This window comes from Gobius niger (genome assembly GCF_951799975.1).
Source record: "Gobius niger genome assembly, chromosome: 8".
Taxonomy (NCBI): domain Eukaryota; kingdom Metazoa; phylum Chordata; class Actinopteri; order Gobiiformes; family Gobiidae; genus Gobius; species Gobius niger.
In genome coordinates this window covers 32,009,062-32,030,309 of record NC_136859.1, presented here as the reverse complement: position 1 = coordinate 32,030,309, position 21,248 = coordinate 32,009,062, and the positions used below count along the sequence as shown (strand labels likewise).

Genomic DNA, 21,248 nt, shown 5'->3' with positions numbered 1-21,248 from the left:
CAAGTTTTGACTCTTGGTCCAGGGACAGGAAGTGACTTGTTTTTTTCAAATCAAATAAATGATTTTTTCCCCCCTGTTTTTTGTTTGTTTTTTTTTTTCAATTTTTTGACCAATGTTTGAGCAATTTTTCCCATTTTTTTTTTCATTTTTTTTTTCTTATTAATGTCCCACATTTATCTAGTTTTATTTTTTTGCCAATTTTGTATCAATTTTTTGCCAATTTTCCTCCAATCTATTCCCAATTTGCGTTCCATTTTGCCCATTTTTTTTACTCTCTTAATCTTTTTTTTAATCTAATTTCCAAACTTTTCAACACATTTCTTGAACCAAATATTGTAAACTTTAAGATCTTCCACACATTATTGTTCTGTTTTCTGGTTCAAATATTTTAGTACAGGTATCCGAAAAAGCATTGTTCAGGTATCGGCATCAAAAACCAAGTAACTGGCATTGAAAAAAAATGTAACGGTGCTGAGCCCAACCAATCACAAAGTCACAAGGTCACAAAGCAGCACAACAGTACAAAGCCCCGCACCTGAGCAACACTCCTCCTGCCTGTCTATGGTCTTCCTGGAGGAGGCAGGCCCAGGTGGGAGTGTCCCAGCCGGCAGCACAAAACCCCACTGTCAGTGTGTGCGCTCCGCTCCTCACCACAATCCTACCTCGCTACTTTCTGTCACAGTGGTCCTGGCTGACTACTCAACACCGAGTTTTTCCTTCTTCTTCTTCTTCTTCTTCCGGGTCGTCTCTGAGCAGCCCTTCGCCATGACGGACGCGGCCACCAACATGCGCGTGAAGCTGCCCATCACCTGCCTCATCCTGCAGATCATCCTCATCATCCTGTTCGGGACCATCGTGCAGTATGACAGCGACACCGACGCCAAAGAGTGGCACGAGCACATCCACAACGGGTCCAAAGACGCAGACAACGAATTCTACTACCGCTACCCAAGTGAGTCACGACAGCCGGGCGAAAAAATGTGTCCTGACGAAACAGTATTATGCCGTTAAGAGTACTATAGGGTTGTAGAAGAGACATCAGGTTCTCGTTCTGCATCCCAAGTGACTGCCATGACAACCAGTGGTCACGATGTCACCTGGCAAGAGTATTATGTGTGTGGATGTATGACAGAGTTTTTTGACTTCAACTACTATTTAAGCATTTTGAAGTTTTACAAACATTTCTCTTCACATTGTGGGAAGAAATAAAGCTTTGTGTTGATCTTTTTTTTAAGTTGTGGTCAAGAACTTTTAGTAAAATGCTTTGTTGGCCCCCTTCTTTTTTAACGTGAGTACAGTACATACTTCTGATAGTATTACTTCTATGGCATCTCCAGGGAGTGCTTTCACAATAGGTCAAAACGCTGCCGTTAATGAAGTAAAGTGCAGTATACAGCAGGTAGTAGTGATGGTGACAATGATGCATATACATCGGCTACTCTGACTGGATAGGCGCTGTCAACAGCAAAATGAAACTGCTGTGAAATGAAGTTGTAGTAGAACGTGTTTTTATTTCCACTGCTACCACCGCAAAGTACAGTAAAGAGTGCTGTAACAGTTGGAGAAAAAGCATCATGCGGTGAAGGCTAAATCACCTTTGCAATAACTACGTCAGTGTCAGTGTCAACATTTGGCCAACGACTGTCGACCTCCGGCTTTCTGTCACGCAGTTTGGCAGTAAGTTGCAGGGCTGTGGTTGTATTGTAGCATTTGTAGCATTCATTCCAAAGTGCAGTATAGCAAAGTCACGCTTAGTTGTTTTTGAGTGTAGTAGTAGAGACGTCGACCCCTCCTCCTGCTATTCCACTGAGCTTTATGGCGACGACCTGTCAAAGTTTTACATGTCAGGCCATAAAGCGGAGAACTACAGTGAAGTCTGGAGTAGCATAGTACAGTCATGTATGGCCTGGTGGTAAATAATGTTACAGTTGCATTAGCATGACATCTAAACACTACTGTATTCGCTGCGTCCCGTCGTCACAGCCCTCTCTGTGCCGCTTACATAACCGTATCTTTCGCGTGAACCCCCACAACCCCGGGAACAATCTGGGGAAACGCTCCATTGAATTTGTGTGGAAAACATGGCCCAGCAGCCTCTATCCGCTTTACTAAGTGCTCCTTTATTAGGAGACGAGGCGGTGCCGGTCCCCCCGGTGTCCAAAACAGACCCATCCCTTCACGCATGTGGTGACCCGGGCCGGGGACAAACTCTTTATGCTAGGGTCGCAAGGTTAATCACAGCTAAATTGAAATTGAATGTGTGGAGGGTGGAAATTGGCACACGTCCTCTGCAAAACCTTCAACATTGCAACTTGAATGGAAAATCAGTGAAAAACAACGCAGTGATGTTTAGTCGTGTGTGTCAAACCCCACAAAAAGTAGAAACTTGACTGGATTTAAGTTAGCATTGAGCTCAGAGGCCATGTTTAAAAGCTACACTGTGTTCCAAATTATTATGCAAATTACATTTTTCTAAGATTTTCTAAATTGTCAACTCAAATGAGAGTCAGCATAATTTTCAAGTCTTTAACTGGTAGAGGATCATTTAAATGTGGTGAAAAAATTTTCCTAGTGATAACAGTATTTTTTTCAAAAATAAATATAGTAAAAACCTCAAAATCCACTGTTCCAAGTTATTATGCAACTCATCGTTTTAATACATTTTAAAGCTCGTAATTAACTGAAAATGGTCATTTGTTGTATTTGTAGCATTAGGAGGTCATATTTACTGAAATCAAAAGCTATTTCAATCAAAAAAATATCAACAGGTCAAGTTATATTTTAACATAGGAGCCCTTGTGTGATAGCAGCTTCAACATTCTTATATCCATTAAAATTGTAAGTTTTTGGACACTTTCTGCTTGGATTTGTTTGCAGGATGTTAGAATAGCCTCCCAGAGCTGCCGTTTGGATGAAAAGTGCCTCCCACCCTCATAGAAGTTTTTTTTGTTGAGGCTCCAAAGGTTCTCAACAGGGTCGAAGTCAGGGGAGGAGGGGGTCCACATCATGAGTTTCTCTCCTTTTATGCCCATAGCAGCCAGTGATGCAGAGGTTTTCTTTACAGCAGGACATGGTGCGTTGTCATGATGAAGATGATCTTGTTCGGGAAAGCACAGCTCTTCTTTTTGTAGCATAGAAGACAGTGGTCAGTCAGAAACTCCACATATTTTTCAAAGGTCATTTTCACACCTTCAGGGAGCCTAAAAGGGCCTAAAGGGGCCGACCAGCTCTCTCACCATGATTCTGGCCCAAAACATGACTCCGCCACCTCTTTACTGACGTCACAGCCTTGTTGGGACATTGTGGTCATTCACCAACCATTCACTACTCCATTGATCTGACCATCCAGGGCTACACGGCGCTCATCAGTGAACAAGACTGTTTGAAAATGAGTCCTCATGTATTCCTGAGCCCGTTGCAGCCGTTTCTGTTCATCAGCATTCAATTAACCATTTAGGGGAGGCCCGGATAGAAGGTTTATGCACAACTGCAGCCTCTGGAGGGTCCTACACCTTGATGTTTGGGGGACTCCAGAGGCACCAGCAGCTTCAAATACCTGTATGCTGCTTTGTGGCATCTGTTCTCATAATCTGATGTGTTTGTCTGGCAGAAACCGTCCATATTGTGCCCTTGTCGGCACAAAACGGAGTGTGCTCTGAATCATCCACAGATCTCTTATATGTATGATGATTAAGCTTAATCTTTCATGAAATATCGAAGGTTTTCATACCTAGACCAAGGCATTCAACTATTTCACACTTTTCATCAACAGAGAGACCCTTTTTCTTTCCCATATTGCTTGAAAATGATGATCTGCATAATAAAGTGGAACACCCTTTTTCAGGAGTTTTTCCCTTAACTGGGCTTAACCTGAAAACTAATCATCCCAGGTCTCTGAGAATAATGTCAGTGATTCATAGAGCCCCAAGACACAATACCATCATTGAGTTTCATTATTTTTTTTATTTTTTATACCTTTTTGACACAAAAATCCAATTTGCATAATAATTTGGAACGCAGTGTAATTTGCATCTGAAGTAAAATCTCAAAAGGTCTGTGCTTTCATTAATGATTTCTAACTAGGCTTTGACGTCACCTAAATGTGGTCGATGGGTTGACAAGAGCCGAAAACATCTGGGTCGTTCATAATTTGCCATGATTGATGATTTATGCTAACGGCTAATGAATTGTGTACAGTCTCCCAGACTAGCGGACTCGCTAACCGTCCGCCTACGTTAGCATCGAACGCCGCTTCTCCTTTTTATTTTTATGGCCACTACTTGTTTGAGGAGAGAGAGAGAAATACATTTCAGAAGTTAACGATCAAGCTCCCTCTTCCCTGACAGGCCGGTTCATAGGAAAGCTCGTCTCATTGGTCAAAGTGATGGCACCGTGGATTCTGATTGGTTGCTGACATCAGTAAAGGGAGGGACTTTAAAAAAAATATATACTTATCTAATATTACTTATGTTTCCTTCAAATTGCAGGCCCAGGTCAATTATACACAATGATTTTTTTTTTTTGTAAATCATTTAAACTCACAGACGTCATTTAGCAATTATTTTAGTCCTCCTCCAAAGGCAAAACCTGCTTGAATCTTGTTTAAAATGTGCACCTGAATCCCCTTTTACATCTCAAATCTAATCACATGCAGTATGTTCTTGGGAAAATCATTTAAGCGATACAAGGAATTCCTCGTACAAAAACATACAGTCTCATGCATATTAATATTCACTGTAGGCCTTGAGCTCTTCTCATTCCAGTCACTTGCAGATTTACTCGTCTTCTCTCTTGCCAGCAAGTCTGAAGCTGTGAAGAAAAAGCTATGACTCAACACTTTTGACTTGCTCATGTCGCTTCAGGGCTGCTGGCACTTCTCAGAATGTGTATAGACCGGTTTACTTGTAAAGTCCACTGCGCTATCTAAAAGTTGACTATGTGCAATACTAAGTAACTCGTTTACCTTTATAAATCCTTTCCGTAGTCCCTCTGGGGGTAATACAAGTGTTAATGGGATGATTGGGGGGTCTTTCATCTCCCCCTGGTGTCTCAGGCCAGAAAACCACAATTGCAACTTGACTGCCACCGGACCGGAGCCACCAATACACACTAATAAAATCACGAAGAAGAAGCTAACAGGTTAACGGGCAAAGCTAACTGCGGGCTAGCGCCACTTGGCTGCATCAGGAGAATGTCAAGTAAGGTTGCATCGGAGGGGGCATACAGTGTTCAAATTTGTTCAAAAATACAGATACAGACGCGTCATACTGGGGGTGTGGCCTCGCGAGGGTTTAGGAAGTCTGTTTCAGAAAAGCAATATTTTTGTTTCTCACTCATTTTTAGACGTTTTCTGGCAGATTATGAGCATACTTAGCACACACAAATAACGTCGAGTCGAAATCGGGTCCACTAGAAGTTAGCCTGTTACCTTATAGCATGACACTAACATTAGCACTATGGCTAGCATTCTCAGTTATTTACGTATTTATGAACTGTTGAACCACTTTGCTCCTCTCGATCATGTCTCTGTATTTTTATGTGGTAGAAAATACATAATTAATTCAACGTTTGCTAAAGTAGCGGTGGAGTAAGAGGTAAAAGAGTTTTTCCCCCTTGACTTTGAAAATGTGTGGGTGTTCCTGTATATTAGCTGCTGTTTGTATCTATCCTGAAGTAATGTTATAACTTGTTTTTCACAAGTTTGCCATAACCTTTAAAGTTGCTATACCTCATGTTTACCCCATGGTCAGATTTTGACTAAAATGGTATTATGAAGAGAAATGCCTTTTTTGTCTAAAAGGGCACCTTTTGACTATAAAGGCAAATCCATACATTTTGCATCCTTATATGCTCCCAATAGTCATAAGGCTGGCCAAAAATATGAACTAAGTGTACACCAAATACTACTTTTAGGACAGAAATAATGTACCCTAGAAAAATGTTGCTTTCAGAAAATGACATTACAATCAGTTCTTCTTCTTGGCCAGCCTTAAGACTATTTCCATAATCGCCATTTTGAGGTGGGTGTGTAGGCCTCAACCAATCACAGCACTTACACATTTCAAATAAAGTTGCTATATGCGCACTAGACGGCAGCTTTTTGAACGGCTCATAAAAGAAGCGTGCACAAAGACTCTGGGGTCAAAACACGGGTCTAAGGTCCATTAGCTTCGATAGTTTGCAGATAACGGTTAACCTTGTCACGAGACGCCTTCATGTATTTACACACGGCACATCCTGATTGCATACCTGTGCGTTGTGTCCACACCTGCTCAGACAGTGGCCGTGTGTCTGCAGGTGCGCAGCGCTGTGGGCCGCGAGGCAGATAAGAGCACTCTCACAGACACTGTATGTCTGCATGTGTCGCTGATAGCATCGTATGTGGCCGCCTCATGACACTTTCTGCAGGAGTTATGAAAGGTTTGTTTTGCCAGGTTTGGGGGGAGGCATCTTGTCCCATGCGAGGAAAGGCTGTTTAAGATGAGCTTAGATTTTGCTTTGCAGCTCGGTAACAACATTGTAAAAGGATGAAAAGAGCTTGGGCTAGTAGATTTTGCAGCCCTGTTTCTTTATCAACAAAGTGCACATTATTATTTCACTTTTTGCTAACGGGAAGTGAAGCTACCAACATCTCATTTATAAGTTCAAACATGCAAAACTGCAAAATTGGTGATTATATTGTAAGGCAAGGCAACTTTATTTATACCGCGCATTTCGTACACAAGGCAACTCAATGCGCCTTATTGTAGACATAAATAAAAAAATACTGTTGGCCAAAAGTAAGATGGTAATGGTTGTTTACATTGTTTACATTTATATGTGGGGCTTAGTATCTTTAATACCTGTATGGTGTTGGAGGAAAAAGGTGCTTCTGGTATTGAAAAAAGGTACTGAAGACAGGTTCCAAAGAAATATTTTTTCTTTATTTGAAAAGTCATGAGGAAGCACAAAACAAAGTTACTTTTATGGTTATGTATTATGGTTCTAGATAATGAAAAATAGCAGCATTGGCACCAAGAAATAGTTAAAGTATTTTGAAGTACTGGTATTGAAAAAAAGGAAGAGAGGTTTCATTATCCTTATTAACATTCCACTAAAAGACGAACAGGTTAGAGGGTAAGTCCCTTTTGCAGCCTCAGCAGATATACGGTGGACTGAGATAAATGTGCCTGCCATTATACGCCAATGGCCACCACCAATCACAGTCACTTAAAGCATCTAATAATAATAATGACAATAGTAATGTATTACTGTTGTGTTGCACTTCCCAAGCCTTTGTTACCAAGTTTCTCAAAGAGCTACACTGTACTCATTCATTCACTCGGTGGTGGTAAGCTACTATTGTAGCCACAGCTGCCCTTAGGGTAGACTGACGGAAGCGAGGCAGCTAATCTGCGCCATTGACCGCTTCCCCACTACCAACCACGCAATTGCATACTACATGTTTTTAGTAGTAGGGGAAACCGGAGTACCCGGAGTAAACCTACGTACACACAGGGAGGACACGCAAACACACAGAAAGGCCCCCTCTGACCTGAGATCGAATCCGGGACCTTCTACATGTGAAGCACGAGCGCTAACCACTGTGCTACCGTCCCACCCAAAATACATACAATGTACATCTACATAGGTGATAGGTGAGTGAAGTGTGTTGCTCAAGGACACAATGTTGGAAGTACATTTTTTCCTCTGCAGTGCTCAGTTCCATTCCAGCTGAAGTATCACAGTAGTGGTATTATTTCAGGTTTCATTTCATATTTATTTACAGCTAAACATTATGAATTTACTGGTCAACAGTGTGTGTACTTTTTTTGTACCAAACCACATTGTACACATTCTTTTCAATCACATTAACTCGAAATGCTCTATCCTACTGACAGCCATGTCTAAACTGAAGCCTACTCTTTTTCAAATACACCTGGTTTGCTTTTTGGCTCTTTTTTTTTTTTGATGAACCATATGTTGCACAGGAACCCCACACATCTCAATAACTAGACTCTGCCCTGCTTTATGTTTGAGTACCTCTTTCCTAATTCTTTCTCCTCTCTGCAGGTTTCCAGGATGTGCACGTGATGATCTTCATTGGTTTCGGGTTCCTCATGACGTTCCTGCAGCGCTACGGCTTCAGCAGCGTGGGCTTCAACTTCCTGATCGCCGCCTTCGCTCTGCAGTGGGCCACTCTCATGCAGGGCTTTTTCCACGGCATGCACGGAGGGAAGATCCACATAGGAGTGGAGAGGTACTTGATATACATGGGGGACAACAAGAAGTTACGAAGCATGTTCAAAGACAGACCTATTTAACCCAATGGGAAGGTGGATTTAATCTACTTTAAGAAACAAACTCCCAACACCACAGCCTTACCTTTTAGCTGAAAGTTTCTCGTTGGTGGTGTTGAGGAGGTTGTTGATCATTCTCCCTTTCGCCCTCTCTCCAGTATGATCAACGCTGACTTCTGCACCGGCTCGGTGCTCATCTCGTTCGGAGCCGTCCTGGGGAAGACCAGCCCTGTGCAGCTGCTCATCATGGCCCTGTTCGAGGTCACTCTGTTCGCAATCAATGAGTTCATCCTTCTCACGGCTCTGGGGGTAAGAAAGACTGACTCTTGAACAATGTAAAGTACGTTCTTCTATATTATGAGTGTTGAACTGGCATCCCGTTCAAAAGTGTCTTAATGGTCATGGTTCAAGTCTCTTAATGACTTCTTAACCTCTTAACCCCCGACTGAACCGAGGACATTTTCTGCAGTTTTAACCAAATTTAAAAGCATCCTGACTGGAGCTTTCAGCCTATAGGCCAGAAAAACTTTTTGGTTGTATTTTTGTCACATTATTACCACTTTTTCATTGCTTTTTTGTCACTTTTTTGTTGCTTTATTGTTGACTCTTTTATGAATGTTTTTTGTTGTGTTTTTATCCTCGTTTTCGTCGCTATTTTGACGCTTCTTTCAAGAAGCTTTTCCATTTGGGTAAAGCCAAACTGGTGAAAATGTGATCGGTTCAGGCGGGGGTTTTAAGAGGTTAACCCAGTATGAACCCTGAAGGCCTTTGAGATCTACTGGCAGTTCCCAAAGTACGGTCTAAACATGGTGAAGTCGCTTTGGCCTTTTTACTTCCCACCTATGTAACTCACCATGAACTAATCCTCGCCTTGAGACCTGATTTGATATTTCTAGCTCTAAATTAAGAACACTATACCGGATTTTTGTCTCGTCGTGGAATATAAAATGAGTTTTGTCCTTCAGTATATTCACTGCAAAAAGTATTTAACTAGATCAGTATAAACATCTCAATTTGAGCATAATGATCCAAATTGTAGTTTTGACTAGTTAAGAAGTTGTTGGGCATTTGTCCTAGATTATTTCACTTGTTCTGAGTTGTTTCTGACTCATTTCGATACATTTCGTCCTTATTTCAGGTCATTTTCTTTGCCAACGGGGTAAGAAAATTGGTCTTATCTCATTGGCAATTTTACTTTCTTATTTCAAGCGAGATTTACCCTAGAACTGGTCTGAAATGTCCTCAAACAAGCAAAGTAAACTTGGTCCGATCAGGAAAAATGTCTAAATGAGTGAAAACCGCTTAAAACAAGATACATTTCCTCAATTCAAGTCATTTAAGCCAATGCTTGATATTTACTTTTTGTGGTTATGTAGAAAGAAGCATTTGTGGGAATAAAAAAAATCTTTGTGTGCCGTTTTATTTGATCTTCAACTTCAACATCACCATGACGTTTTTGGTCTCTAAAAGTTGAAGTTACTACGATGTTGTTACTTTCGAGTTGCACCTGTACATTAAAGGTGCTCTATCTAAATTGACTTGAGAGCTGTGTAAAATAAGAAAAGAATTTGGCATGCAATGTGTTTTAATCCCTCTTTAAACTTTGTCAGGCCAAAGACGCTGGCGGCTCCATGACCATCCACACCTTCGGAGCGTACTTCGGCCTGATGGTGACCCGGGTCCTGTACAGACCAAACCTGGAAAAGAGCAAGCACAGGAACTGCTCCGTCTACCACTCCGACCTCTTCGCCATGATCGGTGAGTCGTCCGGTTCTCCTACGACCGGCTCGAAGGACCATTTTGAGGGATCTGGAAATGTTCTTCTCATGGATGTTTGTAGGAAAGTAGATGGAAATGCTTGGTTTCACTGCCCCATTGTCAAACCCATGTATCTGTGTAGGAACCATCTACCTGTGGATGTTCTGGCCCAGCTTTAACTCCGCCATCACGGCTCACGGAGACGACCAGCACCGCACGGCTATGAACACCTACTACTCCCTGGCAGCCTGCACCATGTCCAGCTACGCCTTTTCCTCCCTCACTGCCCACGACGGGAAACTGGACATGGTACGGACGCTTGATGTTTGAATCTTCTGGCCTGAGTGCATTAGAAAAAGGCAAAAAAAACGAGTTATGTAGCACAGAACCGAGACGAGGCTGTGGAAATGAAACTGAAATTGGCTAAAGGAGTACATAAGAAGGCACTGGAGCTTGAGGTGGCGCAAAATTCTCACATGATTATTGTTTAATACTTGTGCACTATAGCATGATGGCAATTACTGTAGAAGCATGCCGTGAATGGTGACTGCAGTGCCATATATGCTTCTTTTGCAAAGGTATTATACTTATCAATTATGAAAGACTCTGACTGAAAATTTCTTCCTCTTCATGTCCAGTACCTTTGACCTTAATGTCAACCAATTTTACCTTTGAAATCATGAGTAAATTCGAATAGAATGTGCCATCAATGGTGACTGTATCGCTAATCCGCAGTGCCATGTATGCTTCTTTTGGAAAAGGATTTTAGTCATTTCTTTTGAGGGGACACAAAACTCTCACTAGATTATTCATCAAAACCATGTCCAGAGTCAAGGTACCAAATCACATCAAAAATTTCTGTAAAAATTAGTGAACTCAAGTAGGGCTGAAACAACTATTCAATTAATCGATTACTAATCGATTATTGAAAGAGTTGACAACTATTTTAGTAATCGATTAATTGTTTTCTGGTTCACACAGACTAAAATGGAGCAAAAATGACATAAAAATGTTTCTTTGTTCATATAGTTAGGGTCTGTGTACATTTTGTTCATTGTAAATTTCATGAATAGAGCCTCCAACAAACATTTCCCTTTAGTTTACTCCAACAACACATGTTCAAGCAGCGCACTTAAGCTATATGTGATTAAAAAAAAAATTAAAAAAAATACAATTTTCCTACACCATTCACAGCCAAGCGATTACTCGATTAATCGTAAAAATAATCGATAGGTTAATCGGTTACAAAATAATCGTTAGTTGCAGCCCTAAATTCAAGTTGATGCTGTGTGCCATATACTGTATGCTCCTTTTGCAAAGGCATTATAATAATCACTTCTGATGTGGCACAAGTCTTTTGTTGAATTATTCTTCCTCATCATGTCCAATACCTGTGTGTACTTTATCACAACCAATACTGCAGAAAACATGAAAAAAATACTGCAGAAAACATGAAAAAATTGAAGTTGAGTGTGCCATCAGTTGTGACTGTATAGCTAGTTAACAGTGCCATATATGTTTTGTTTTGGAAATGGATTTTAATGATAATGATTTTCTAAATGAGTAATGACTGTAGATTTGACCTACCACATACCAGTATTGAAATAAACTATTCTCTGATATAATCTCACAGCTAAAATGCTGCTCACTCTCAGCGATAACGGAATCATCCCTTTTAATCTGTACTTGGTTGTAAATCATTTTGAGCCTTACATACGGGCCTCGGGGGAGAATAGTTCACTGAAGCCTAATCTGTCATCTCCGAGACACGCCTCTCGCGTCGCGGTCACATGCCTCAGGTTCAAGAGTTTACGCCGCGCACTTTTCAACTCATCGCCGTGTCTCAGACCGTTGTCACCGAGCGCTTTGTGCCGGTGCAAAAACACCTCAAAAGTCAGAGCGTGCACACACCGTGACCAGCCTGACGGGCGCTCCGATCAGCGCACAGGATCAGTGTGCGGCGGCCCCGTGTCTATAGGCGTACAGAAGACGAGTCGGGGCGTGCAGTGGGAGTCTGTGAGGGTGGTCCCCCCCCACCCCTCGCGGTGCGTTTGCTGATGTGTGCTGTTGTGTTTTGTCCAGGTGCACATCCAGAACGCGGCCCTGGCCGGGGGAGTGGCTGCGGGCACGGCTGGGGAGATGATGCTCACTCCGTTCGGGTCCATGATCGTGGGCTTCCTGGCCGGCATCATCTCAGTGCTGGGATACAAGTACCTCACTGTGGGTTTTGATTATTGTTGTTTTGCCTGTGCAGACCTGATTCATTGCTTGGTAGATTTTATTCATCAGTGATTGTAGTTCTGAACTCAAAAATTCAAAAGTGGAAAATCGTCTGCCTGCTAATCCAGCTCCCCAATCTCTTCTTTTCTTCCAAAGCCATAAGGGTCTGGCATCTTTCAGGCATATTTAAATTCCATTCATTTATTTATTTCATCCATAAGAGACAAAAATACATAATAAAACTATGCAGCTTAAAGGCGCACTATGGAACTTTTCATGTGAGAAAAAAACAACTTTTTTTATTTGTGCGTATTTGACCTTTCAGTGATCCAGCGGCTGCATGAGAAGTTATGGCGCCTTTCCTTTCGCTCCAGAATCAATTGTTTCTAGAGTTTCTGGAAGGTTTTCACTGCTGACGGACCCTCTCGCCAGGAAACCTACAAAACAATTGATCCTGGAGTGTCGTCGAAGCCACCGTGATGGAAAGTAAAGGCATCATGCTGACCGCCCACACAGCCTGGGTCACAAAAAGGTCAATTATGTGCAAATATCAGGGTTTTTTTCCACACAAAAAAGTTGCATAATGCATCTTTAAATGACAAAGGAGCAGATTTTGCTGTATTTACAAAATATTAACATGTTATTATATATTCAACCCCTTAACTCCCACCTGACCCGAGCACATTTTCTCCAGTTTGGCTTTACCCCAATCCAAAAGCTTCTGGTAAAAAGCTGTGAAAATAGCAACAAAACTGAGACGAAAACAATGATGGAAATGTGACAAAAAAGTGAGAAAACATTGACGAAAAAGTGACGAAAAATTGATGAAAAAGTGGCAAAAATGTCACAAAAATATCACAAAAAATTGGCAAAAAAATTACATAAAATTGACCAAAAAAAAGACAAAAAAATGATAAAAATGTGACAAAAATGTGATAAAAATGTGACAAAATGTGACAAAATGTGACAAAAAAATTACAAAAAATTGATTAAAAATTTATGAAAAAATTACAAAAAATGGACAAAAAATGACCGAAAAAAAGACAAAAAAGTTACAAAAATGTGATAAACAATTGACGAAAAAATGACAAAAAAATGACAAAAAAGTTACAAAAATGAGTTAAATACCCAATTAAAAAATGATGAAAAAAAAATCTGATGACGTGAGGAAAAATATCCTCGGTTCAGGCGGGAGTTAAGAGGTTAAAGCACAGTACTCATCTACTTTCACCAAATCTGTCAAAGCCATTCATTGTGCAGTGCATCATTCAAAACTGAATGCCCCCCCCCCAAAAAATGACCCATAGTCTTTACATTTTAGAGGAAACTGTGTTCCAGCCTGTCCATCCGCTTTACTTTCTCCATTTATTCTACTCAAAGTAAGACAGACTCTGGTAGTGCTTTCATTGAAGGCTCAGGATGCACTGGAGGGAATCCAATCTCTATGGAGCAGTGCCAGACTGTCTTACACTGAATAGGACAGGCTAAAAGGACTAAGTCAGGCCCATTTTTCTATTGGTCTCCTTGAGCAGAATCAGAATACAGGGTTGTTTTGCCAGTCAATGAAGGTACATTCACAAACTAGGGATTTTTTGCATACCAATTAGCTTAGCAGTTATATGTGTTTTATATGTATATACAGGTAGAAAAATAGACAACAAAGACAACCATATCTTATACAGTATCTATTTCCTTCAGGTCTTGACATTAACATTTTTTGGAATATTTTAACAATTTGTCTGCATGTAGCCAACAAAAGGCTTTTATCATATGTCTGGTAACACGTTATTGCAGGGGTGTTCAAACCTTGTTCACTGAGGGCCACATACAGAAAAATAACTTCACCTCTATTGTATTAAAGTTAGCAAATTCAATAAAATGTTAACTATGCTTTACAATTTGCAGCGGGCCAATTAAAAGTGGGCCGCAGTTGGCCCGCAGGCCGTAGTTTCGACACCTCTGCTTTATAGTAACTACACTTAATTTAGCCTTAATAAATGATGAGTTAACACTTAACAATTCCTTAATCAACTGTGACTTACACATAATAAGTACTTGAATGAATAAGTGAAGTACTATGTGAAGAACTATTCAGTATGAGTTAGGCTTTAACTGTAGTAGTTGAGTGGTTATTAAGTGTTAGTCACACTTAACTAATGAAATGTTCATGAGAATGATGTTAACTCATCATGTATTAAGGCTCCATAAGGTGTGGTCATTACCAAGTGTTACCATGAATCTAAAATAAGCAAACTAATGGTACTGTGGATAGTAAATAATCATCAAGTGTCTATTGGTACACACTGGGGGGGGAATAGCTGCTGTTTACCCTGTCATGACCATCCTAAACCTGTTTCTTTATTGCGCAGCCCATCCTGGAGGAGAAGCTGAAGATCCAGGACACCTGCGGGGTCCATAACCTCCACGGCATGCCCGGAGTGCTGGGAGCAATCGTGGGGGCGGTGACTGCTGCCCTGGCAACTCCTGACGTGTACGGGAAAGGGTAAGCTCCCAGGGGAATCCTGTCAGAGAAAGACAGACTGTTCTGAAACCGAGACGAGACATTTCACCCCGAGGAAGCAACAGCCCGACAGCCTACAGCGGAGCCAGACTTAGTGTTGGGTGCTTGTATCACGTTGCAATGGATCATTTCACAAATTACAAGCAGAAAATCACAAAGAATACAATTATCACCACTACATATTTATATAATGTCGTACTTTTTGCATTATTGGCTCCTATATCAGATACCAGTACTATCCTTTAGACCACATGTTTTGTAATAAACAATCAATCCATCAATCCACTCCCATAGACTGAATGACCTTCCTCAAAATACACCCTCTGTGTCTGTGCAGAATGGAGGACGTGTTCCCGGACATCGCCAGTGGGGACTTCACGGCCTCTGTTCAGGGCGTGCGTCAGGCCATCTCTCTGGCCGTGACCCTGGGCATCGCTCTGCTCGGAGGGCTCATCGTCGGTATGTACGAGTGACAGCGGCGCTTTAAACATCACTACACTCTCTCTTCATGAATCATGTCCCCTCGTCAGGTTTCATCTTGAAGTTGCCCATCTTTGGAGCTCCCTCAGACGCCATCTGCTACGAGGACAGCATCTACTGGGAGGTGAGTCTGAGAGATTTATAGGAGCGGTGGTTTTAAAAAGAAGAAATGAACCTTTTTCCTTTTTATTCAGCCTGCAGTTATTACACTTTGTAATTGTTGTTTCGGAATTTATGTGTAAAAACATTAAAGATGGTTTTGAGTGGAGTGAATTATTTTGGGAAGGAACTCTCTGGACTTATACATGGGAGAAAAATGTCATAGATAAGAAAAATATGGATATGGATATGTTGCCAACTAAAATGTTTCAAATCGTGCATTAACCTCTTACCACCCGCCTAAACCAAATGCATTCTGTCCTCTTTGGCTATTATCATGGCCTGTGTAACACCTCATTTGAAAGACCCACAAAACATTTTTGTTGAGTTTTTGTGACATTTTTGTTGAATTTTTGTCACATTTTTGTTGAATTTTTGACACATTTTTGTAGAATTTTTGTCACATTTTTGTTGATTTTTTGTTGAATTTTTGTTGAATTTTTGTCACTCTTTGGTTGAATTTTTGTCACATTTTCGTCACATCTTTATTGATTTTTTGTCACATTTTTGTTGAATTTTTGTCACATTTTTGTTGAATTTTTGTCACATTTTTGTTGAATTTTTGTCACATTTTGGTTGAATTTTTGTTGAATTTTTGTTGAGTTTTTGTCACATTTTTGTTGAGTTTTTGTCACATTTTTGTTGAATTTTTGTTGATTTTTTGTTGAATTTTTGTTGAATTTTTGTCACTTTTTGGTTGAGTTTTTGTCACATTTTCGTCACATCTTTGTTGAATTTTTGTCACATTTTCGTCACATCTTTGTTGAATTTTTGTCATTTTTTTTGTTGAGTTTTTGTCACATTTTTGTCACATTTTTGTTGAGTTTTTGTTGAATTTTTGTTGATTTTTTGTTGAATTTTTGTTGAATTTTTGTCACATTTTGGTTGAATTTTTGTCACATTTTTGTTGAGTTTTTGTCACATTTTTGTTGAGTTTTTGTCACATTTTTGTTGAATTTTTGTTGATTTTTTGTTGATTTTTTGTTGATTTTTTGTTGAATTTTTGTCACTCTTTGGTTGAGTTTTAGTCACATTTTCGTCACATCTTTGTTGAATTTTTGTCAAATTTTTGTTGCGTTTACATCCTTGTTTTCATCCTTGTTTTCTTCTCATATTTTGTGGCTATTTTGGTGTTTTTTTCCCAAGAAGCTTTTTAATTAGGGTAAAGCCAAACTGGAGAAAATGGGATCCGTTCAGGTGGGAGTTAAGAGGTTAATCACACAAAGGAACACTGCAAAGTCTTATTTCCAACCACCAGAGGGCGCACTTGCTCCATTTAAGAACTCACATCCCTCATCTACCAGAACCATCCTATGTCCAGCAGGTGGCGCACAGATATTGCAGTATTCTGTACTCGTGAAGTCAGGCCTGCAAGCTATTTTTCTTTGTAGATGATGGCAGGAGGAGACTGACACCGAGGTTCTCTTGGTTCTTGGAATCTTGTACAAAACAGACAAAAAAAGCATTACCACATATTTCTTTCCCAGAATCAGATGACCATCAAATTTAAATTGTAGTATCCTCAGTGGAAGTAAAAAAAAAATCTTTTATTATGGCGATATTATACACATAGTATTTCTTCATTGAACAATAATAAAACCAGTCAAAAGAATAATAATGAGGAGGCCAGAGTGCTGCTTGGATGTACCTCCTGTCCTGCAGAAATCAGGGATGGTTTGCCCTGATAAAGGCCTTGTGTTGGGACGTTCTGCCATGATCTCATCCAGTCCAGTCATTTGTTCATAAACGCTCATTATTGATAGTTTTCTTGGTGAGTCACTTGACAAACAAATAATGTTTCTAATGCAAATAAAGTCAAACTGAACCTGAATTGACATCACAAAGCTACCAACTGCTCACCGCTCCTGCCTTCCTCGCTGTTTCACTGTCACAGAGCGGCAACAGGAATTTTTAGTGTGTTTTTTTTTTTTTTTACTGAATGAGATTTAATGTGCCGTGTTGAAAGTCTCTTAAGAAAATACCATAAAGTTCTATTTTATTCAACCAATGCAGCATACATTGAAGCACACCTACTTAGCTAGATTACAAAGTATGCATTGCATGATTAGCCTACGGGTCTAACATTCTGCAATATAACAAAGTCGTATGTAAACAAACGGCTAATGCTACAACAGTTAGCCAATAAGATGCGTTGATCTATGGAACGGTTTATCTATTCAACTTAAGGGCTCCAAAACTATTAAAGCATTAGAAAAGAAGTCGATCGAGGATACATAGAATAATTTCTGATTGTTGAAGTTTACGTTTTGTGCTTAAGTGTTTCCATTGTTGGTGTTAGAGAAAGTGTATAATGTGTCTCTTTGGACACAGAGTCACAGTTTGTAAAAGGGGTTTAGGCAGAATAAGTCTTCAGCCTAAACCCCTTTCGGTCAGGCATCATTTAGATTAAATTCTTAATGTATGTGTTTTCTTATTGTATAATGTCTAAGATCTTTGGAAAACATGTGACATGTGATTTAAATGTTCATAATGACCGAAGAAAATAAACTAACTAACTAACGTTACCGTATGACGGCTACAAACTCTCTTACTATTTTGCCGTCTCCTAAAGACAATGCATAAAAAGTGTGTCCACTTTTTTTGTTCATTTCATGCACTTGTTCATGGTTTGAGAGATAAAACTATAATTAGTTAGTAGGAAAACTTAATTTTAAACTGTCGTGTCGTTATAAATCGCTAAACAACCCAAACCTTTTTCTAACCTCCCCCAAACCATTTTCAATTGTTTTCTTGTTTTTAAACTTAAGTGTTGTCCAACTCCTGGCCCTAAACTTAACCAGTTAGATGCTGTCAAAATCAAACCCATGTGACCCATGTGACCAAAAGGCTGATGCAGTGGTTTTGTTAAAGTCTTACCTTTAGCTACGCTTCTCCACTGGGGGTCGCCATTGCTGTCTTCATCTCGTGTCTGAACTCGGAGCACTCTGATCATCTCCGAGATTAGAAGTTGTAATTACCAGGCGTTCCGAGGCGTTTTTCCCAGTCGGAGGTGGGAAATTTACCAGCTACCTGTAGCCTGGAACGCATCATGGAAAGCTTTCATCTGTTCTTTCTGTTTATCCCCCAGTATTTTGATTTTTTGTGTGTTTTTTTCTGCTTTTCGGTTACCTCTGAGTTGCATTGAATTGTGTTTGCGTGTTGCAGATGCCCGGAGAGGAGTCCCATGACAACCAGCTGACTGCAGTGAGGACGGAGGAGGTCGAGAAACTCAACGGGTAGAGACCAAGGAGAAGACCCATCTGAGAAGACCCACTGTTTGACCAAATGCAACAAAAAGGGGGGGGGGGAAATGGTTCTGTTAATAATACGGGAATGTCCAAAGTTGACCTAAATTGCTGTTTTTATGGATTGGACAGGGATATTTTTTTTTAAATAGGCTACAAGCAATATGTTCATCTTTCTTTTTCAGTTTTAAGGCCACGTTCGTCTTTGTTTTTTATACATTTTTGCCCTTTTTACTGATAGACATTTGATCAACTTCCCTCTCGCCACCACTAGAGGGCGGTCCAGAGCTGCCACGCCGAGCCGCAGGGCCTGAGGGAAGGCTGCAGGAACAATGGTGCCTCATGTGTAAACTGACCCTCGCCCCTCTGTTACAGGATTGAGACCATTCTTTTTCGAAACCAAAGACGATCCTTCTCCTTTTTTTTTAATGTTAAACAGGATGCTCTTTCATATATTTCCAATTATTATTAGTTAGAAGAATGTGTAAATTTGGATTTATCTGGATACTGGGCATTTTCTTTAAGCTCAATATTTTTTTTTTTTTAGTAAAATAAAATAAAAATATATCAAGTTCAGGGGTTGCCTCAATTGTGTTTTTTGCCCCACAATATTAGTAGACGATATGCACGGTTAGCAATTGATTTTTTAAAATTTTGATAAACAAAACATGGCATTATAATTTTTAAAGGCACTGTTTTTTGTTGTTTTTTGTAGTGGAACGAAATGTCTTTTGTCCTCCTTTGGTAAACTCGGACACTTGTGGTAAAAACAATGCGCATCTAATTATAAAGCATGAATTTGCAGATTTGTTGTCGAGGATTTTTGTGAAATTTGACCCCGCCAGTTGTGAAATGTGCCTTTTAAGAATTGTAATGCAACCATTTGTTGGAAAAGCTAGGAATGAGTCTGGACCACAACTAACCCTTTAATTTAGTGGCATCCTCTTTCATGCCTTGACTTGACTGACTTGAAAGCTAAGACCTACAAAAAATGATCAAAACGTTTTTGTCGCGTTTTTGACCATTTTTTTTTTTACAGGTTTTTGCTGCTTTTTTATTGTATTAATGTTGCTTTTCAGGCACGTTTTTTTGGTCACATTTTTGTCACATTTTTTTGCGTTTTCGATGCTTTTTTGTCGCTGTTTTTGTCCCCGTTTTGTCACGTTTTTGTTTACAGCCTATAGGCCGGTGCGATGCTTCATTTGAAAGCTACGACCTTGCCGTTTCTTAAAACATGTGTAAGATCTATGTGAGTAAAACACGACTTACTGGTGGTGGATTCACGAAAAGCAAGGATCAAGTCGCGGTGAGATACGATATCGAATAAGCAAAACGAGATCTCCATTGTGAGATCAATAAAATCTTATCCTTTCTTTTAGGCAATTCATTTCTGACCTATTCATTGGCTGGTGGGCGGGATTAGAACTACTTAAAAATTCTAAAAACGTGAATATTTTTTTTTTACATTAAGGGTTTGAATAGGGCTGCTCGATTATTGAAAAAATAATAATGACGATTATTTTTGTCATAATTGAAATCACGATTATTCAAACGATTATTTGTTGCCATCAAAAAAGTGACAAAAATCCATCAAAAAAGTGACAAAAATCCAGCAAAAAAGTGTCAAAAATCCAGCAAAAAAGTGACAAAAATCTATCAAAAAAATAACAAAAATCCAGCAAAAAAATGACAAAAATCCATCAAAAAAATGACAAAAATCCAGCAAAAAAATGACAAAAATCCATCAAAAAAATGACAAAAATCCAGCAAAAAAATGACAAAAATCCAGCAAAAAAATGACAAAAATCCAGCAAAAAAATACAAAAATCCATCAAAAAAATGACAAAAATCCATCAAAAAAATACAAAAATTCATTAAAAAAGTGACAAAAATCAATCAAAAAAGTGACAAAAATCCATTAAAAAAATGACAAAAATCCAGCAAAAAAATACAAAAATCCATTAAAAAAGTGACAAAAATCCAGCAGAAAAAAGACAAAAATCCATCAAAAAAGTGACAAAAATCCATCAAAAAAGTGACAAAAATCCAAAAATTAAAAATTAGAAAAAAATAAGAAAAGAAAAAAAATATTTGAAAAAAAAAATAGAAAAAAAAAATATATATAATCGATTTTTTGCGATTATGCTAATTTTGTAATCGTTTACTGTTGTAATCGAAATCGTAATCGAATTTCGATTAATTGCACAGCCCTAGGTTTGAATACTATTATCAGTGGAATGAGATTTGCTTTGTCCTCCTCGACTATACTATACAACTATAGTTCCCTGAAAGTTGTAAACAAGCTACCAAACTCTACCCCTGTGAAGGATCTGGACGTCAAGACGTGTCTCAGGAAAGGAATGAGTTGGGACGACGGCTAAATGAGTGAAACATTTCTTTCATTGTTTGCAAACGGAAAAACAGGGCCATTAAGTTGCCCGATTTTGCGGTGTATTTGGTTGAACACAAGAGCTATAGTTAATGGACTTTGCTGCTAATGACGAGGATTTCCTTCTGATAATTCCGTGTAGTTTGATCACATTTGACACAAAGACGCCGTCATTCTTCTCCCGTCTGAACCAAGTC

At 39.5% G+C, this 21,248-nt stretch overlaps 1 protein-coding gene across 1 annotated transcript; it reads left to right on the top strand.

The window, feature by feature from the left end:
- The first annotated feature begins 636 nt into the window (after nt 1-636).
- rhbg (Rh family B glycoprotein) lies at nt 637-19,161 on the top strand. The gene is made up of 10 exons (XM_079561940.1): nt 637-952; nt 8,053-8,239; nt 8,438-8,588; nt 9,890-10,037; nt 10,180-10,346; nt 12,120-12,257; nt 14,627-14,760; nt 15,116-15,237; nt 15,309-15,382; nt 18,583-19,161. The coding sequence occupies exons 1-10, from the start codon at nt 766-768 to the stop codon at nt 18,655-18,657; spliced, it is 1,383 nt and encodes a 460-aa protein (XP_079418066.1). The 5' UTR covers nt 637-765; the 3' UTR covers nt 18,658-19,161.
- The last annotated feature ends 2,087 nt before the right edge of the window (nt 19,162-21,248 follow it).

What these genes read in the sequence shown, in the direction of transcription:
- rhbg (XM_079561940.1), top strand. Translation starts at nt 766, where the DNA reads ATGACGGACGCGGCCACCAACATGCGCGTGAAGCTGCCCATCACCTGC. An exon ending in ACGACGGGAAACTGGACATG is followed by an intron (nt 10,347 to 12,119) that starts GTACGGACGCTT and finishes TGTTTTGTCCAG; the next exon opens with GTGCACATCCAGAACGCGGC. An exon ending in TGGGATACAAGTACCTCACT is followed by an intron (nt 12,258 to 14,626) that starts GTGGGTTTTGAT and finishes TTTATTGCGCAG; the next exon opens with CCCATCCTGGAGGAGAAGCT.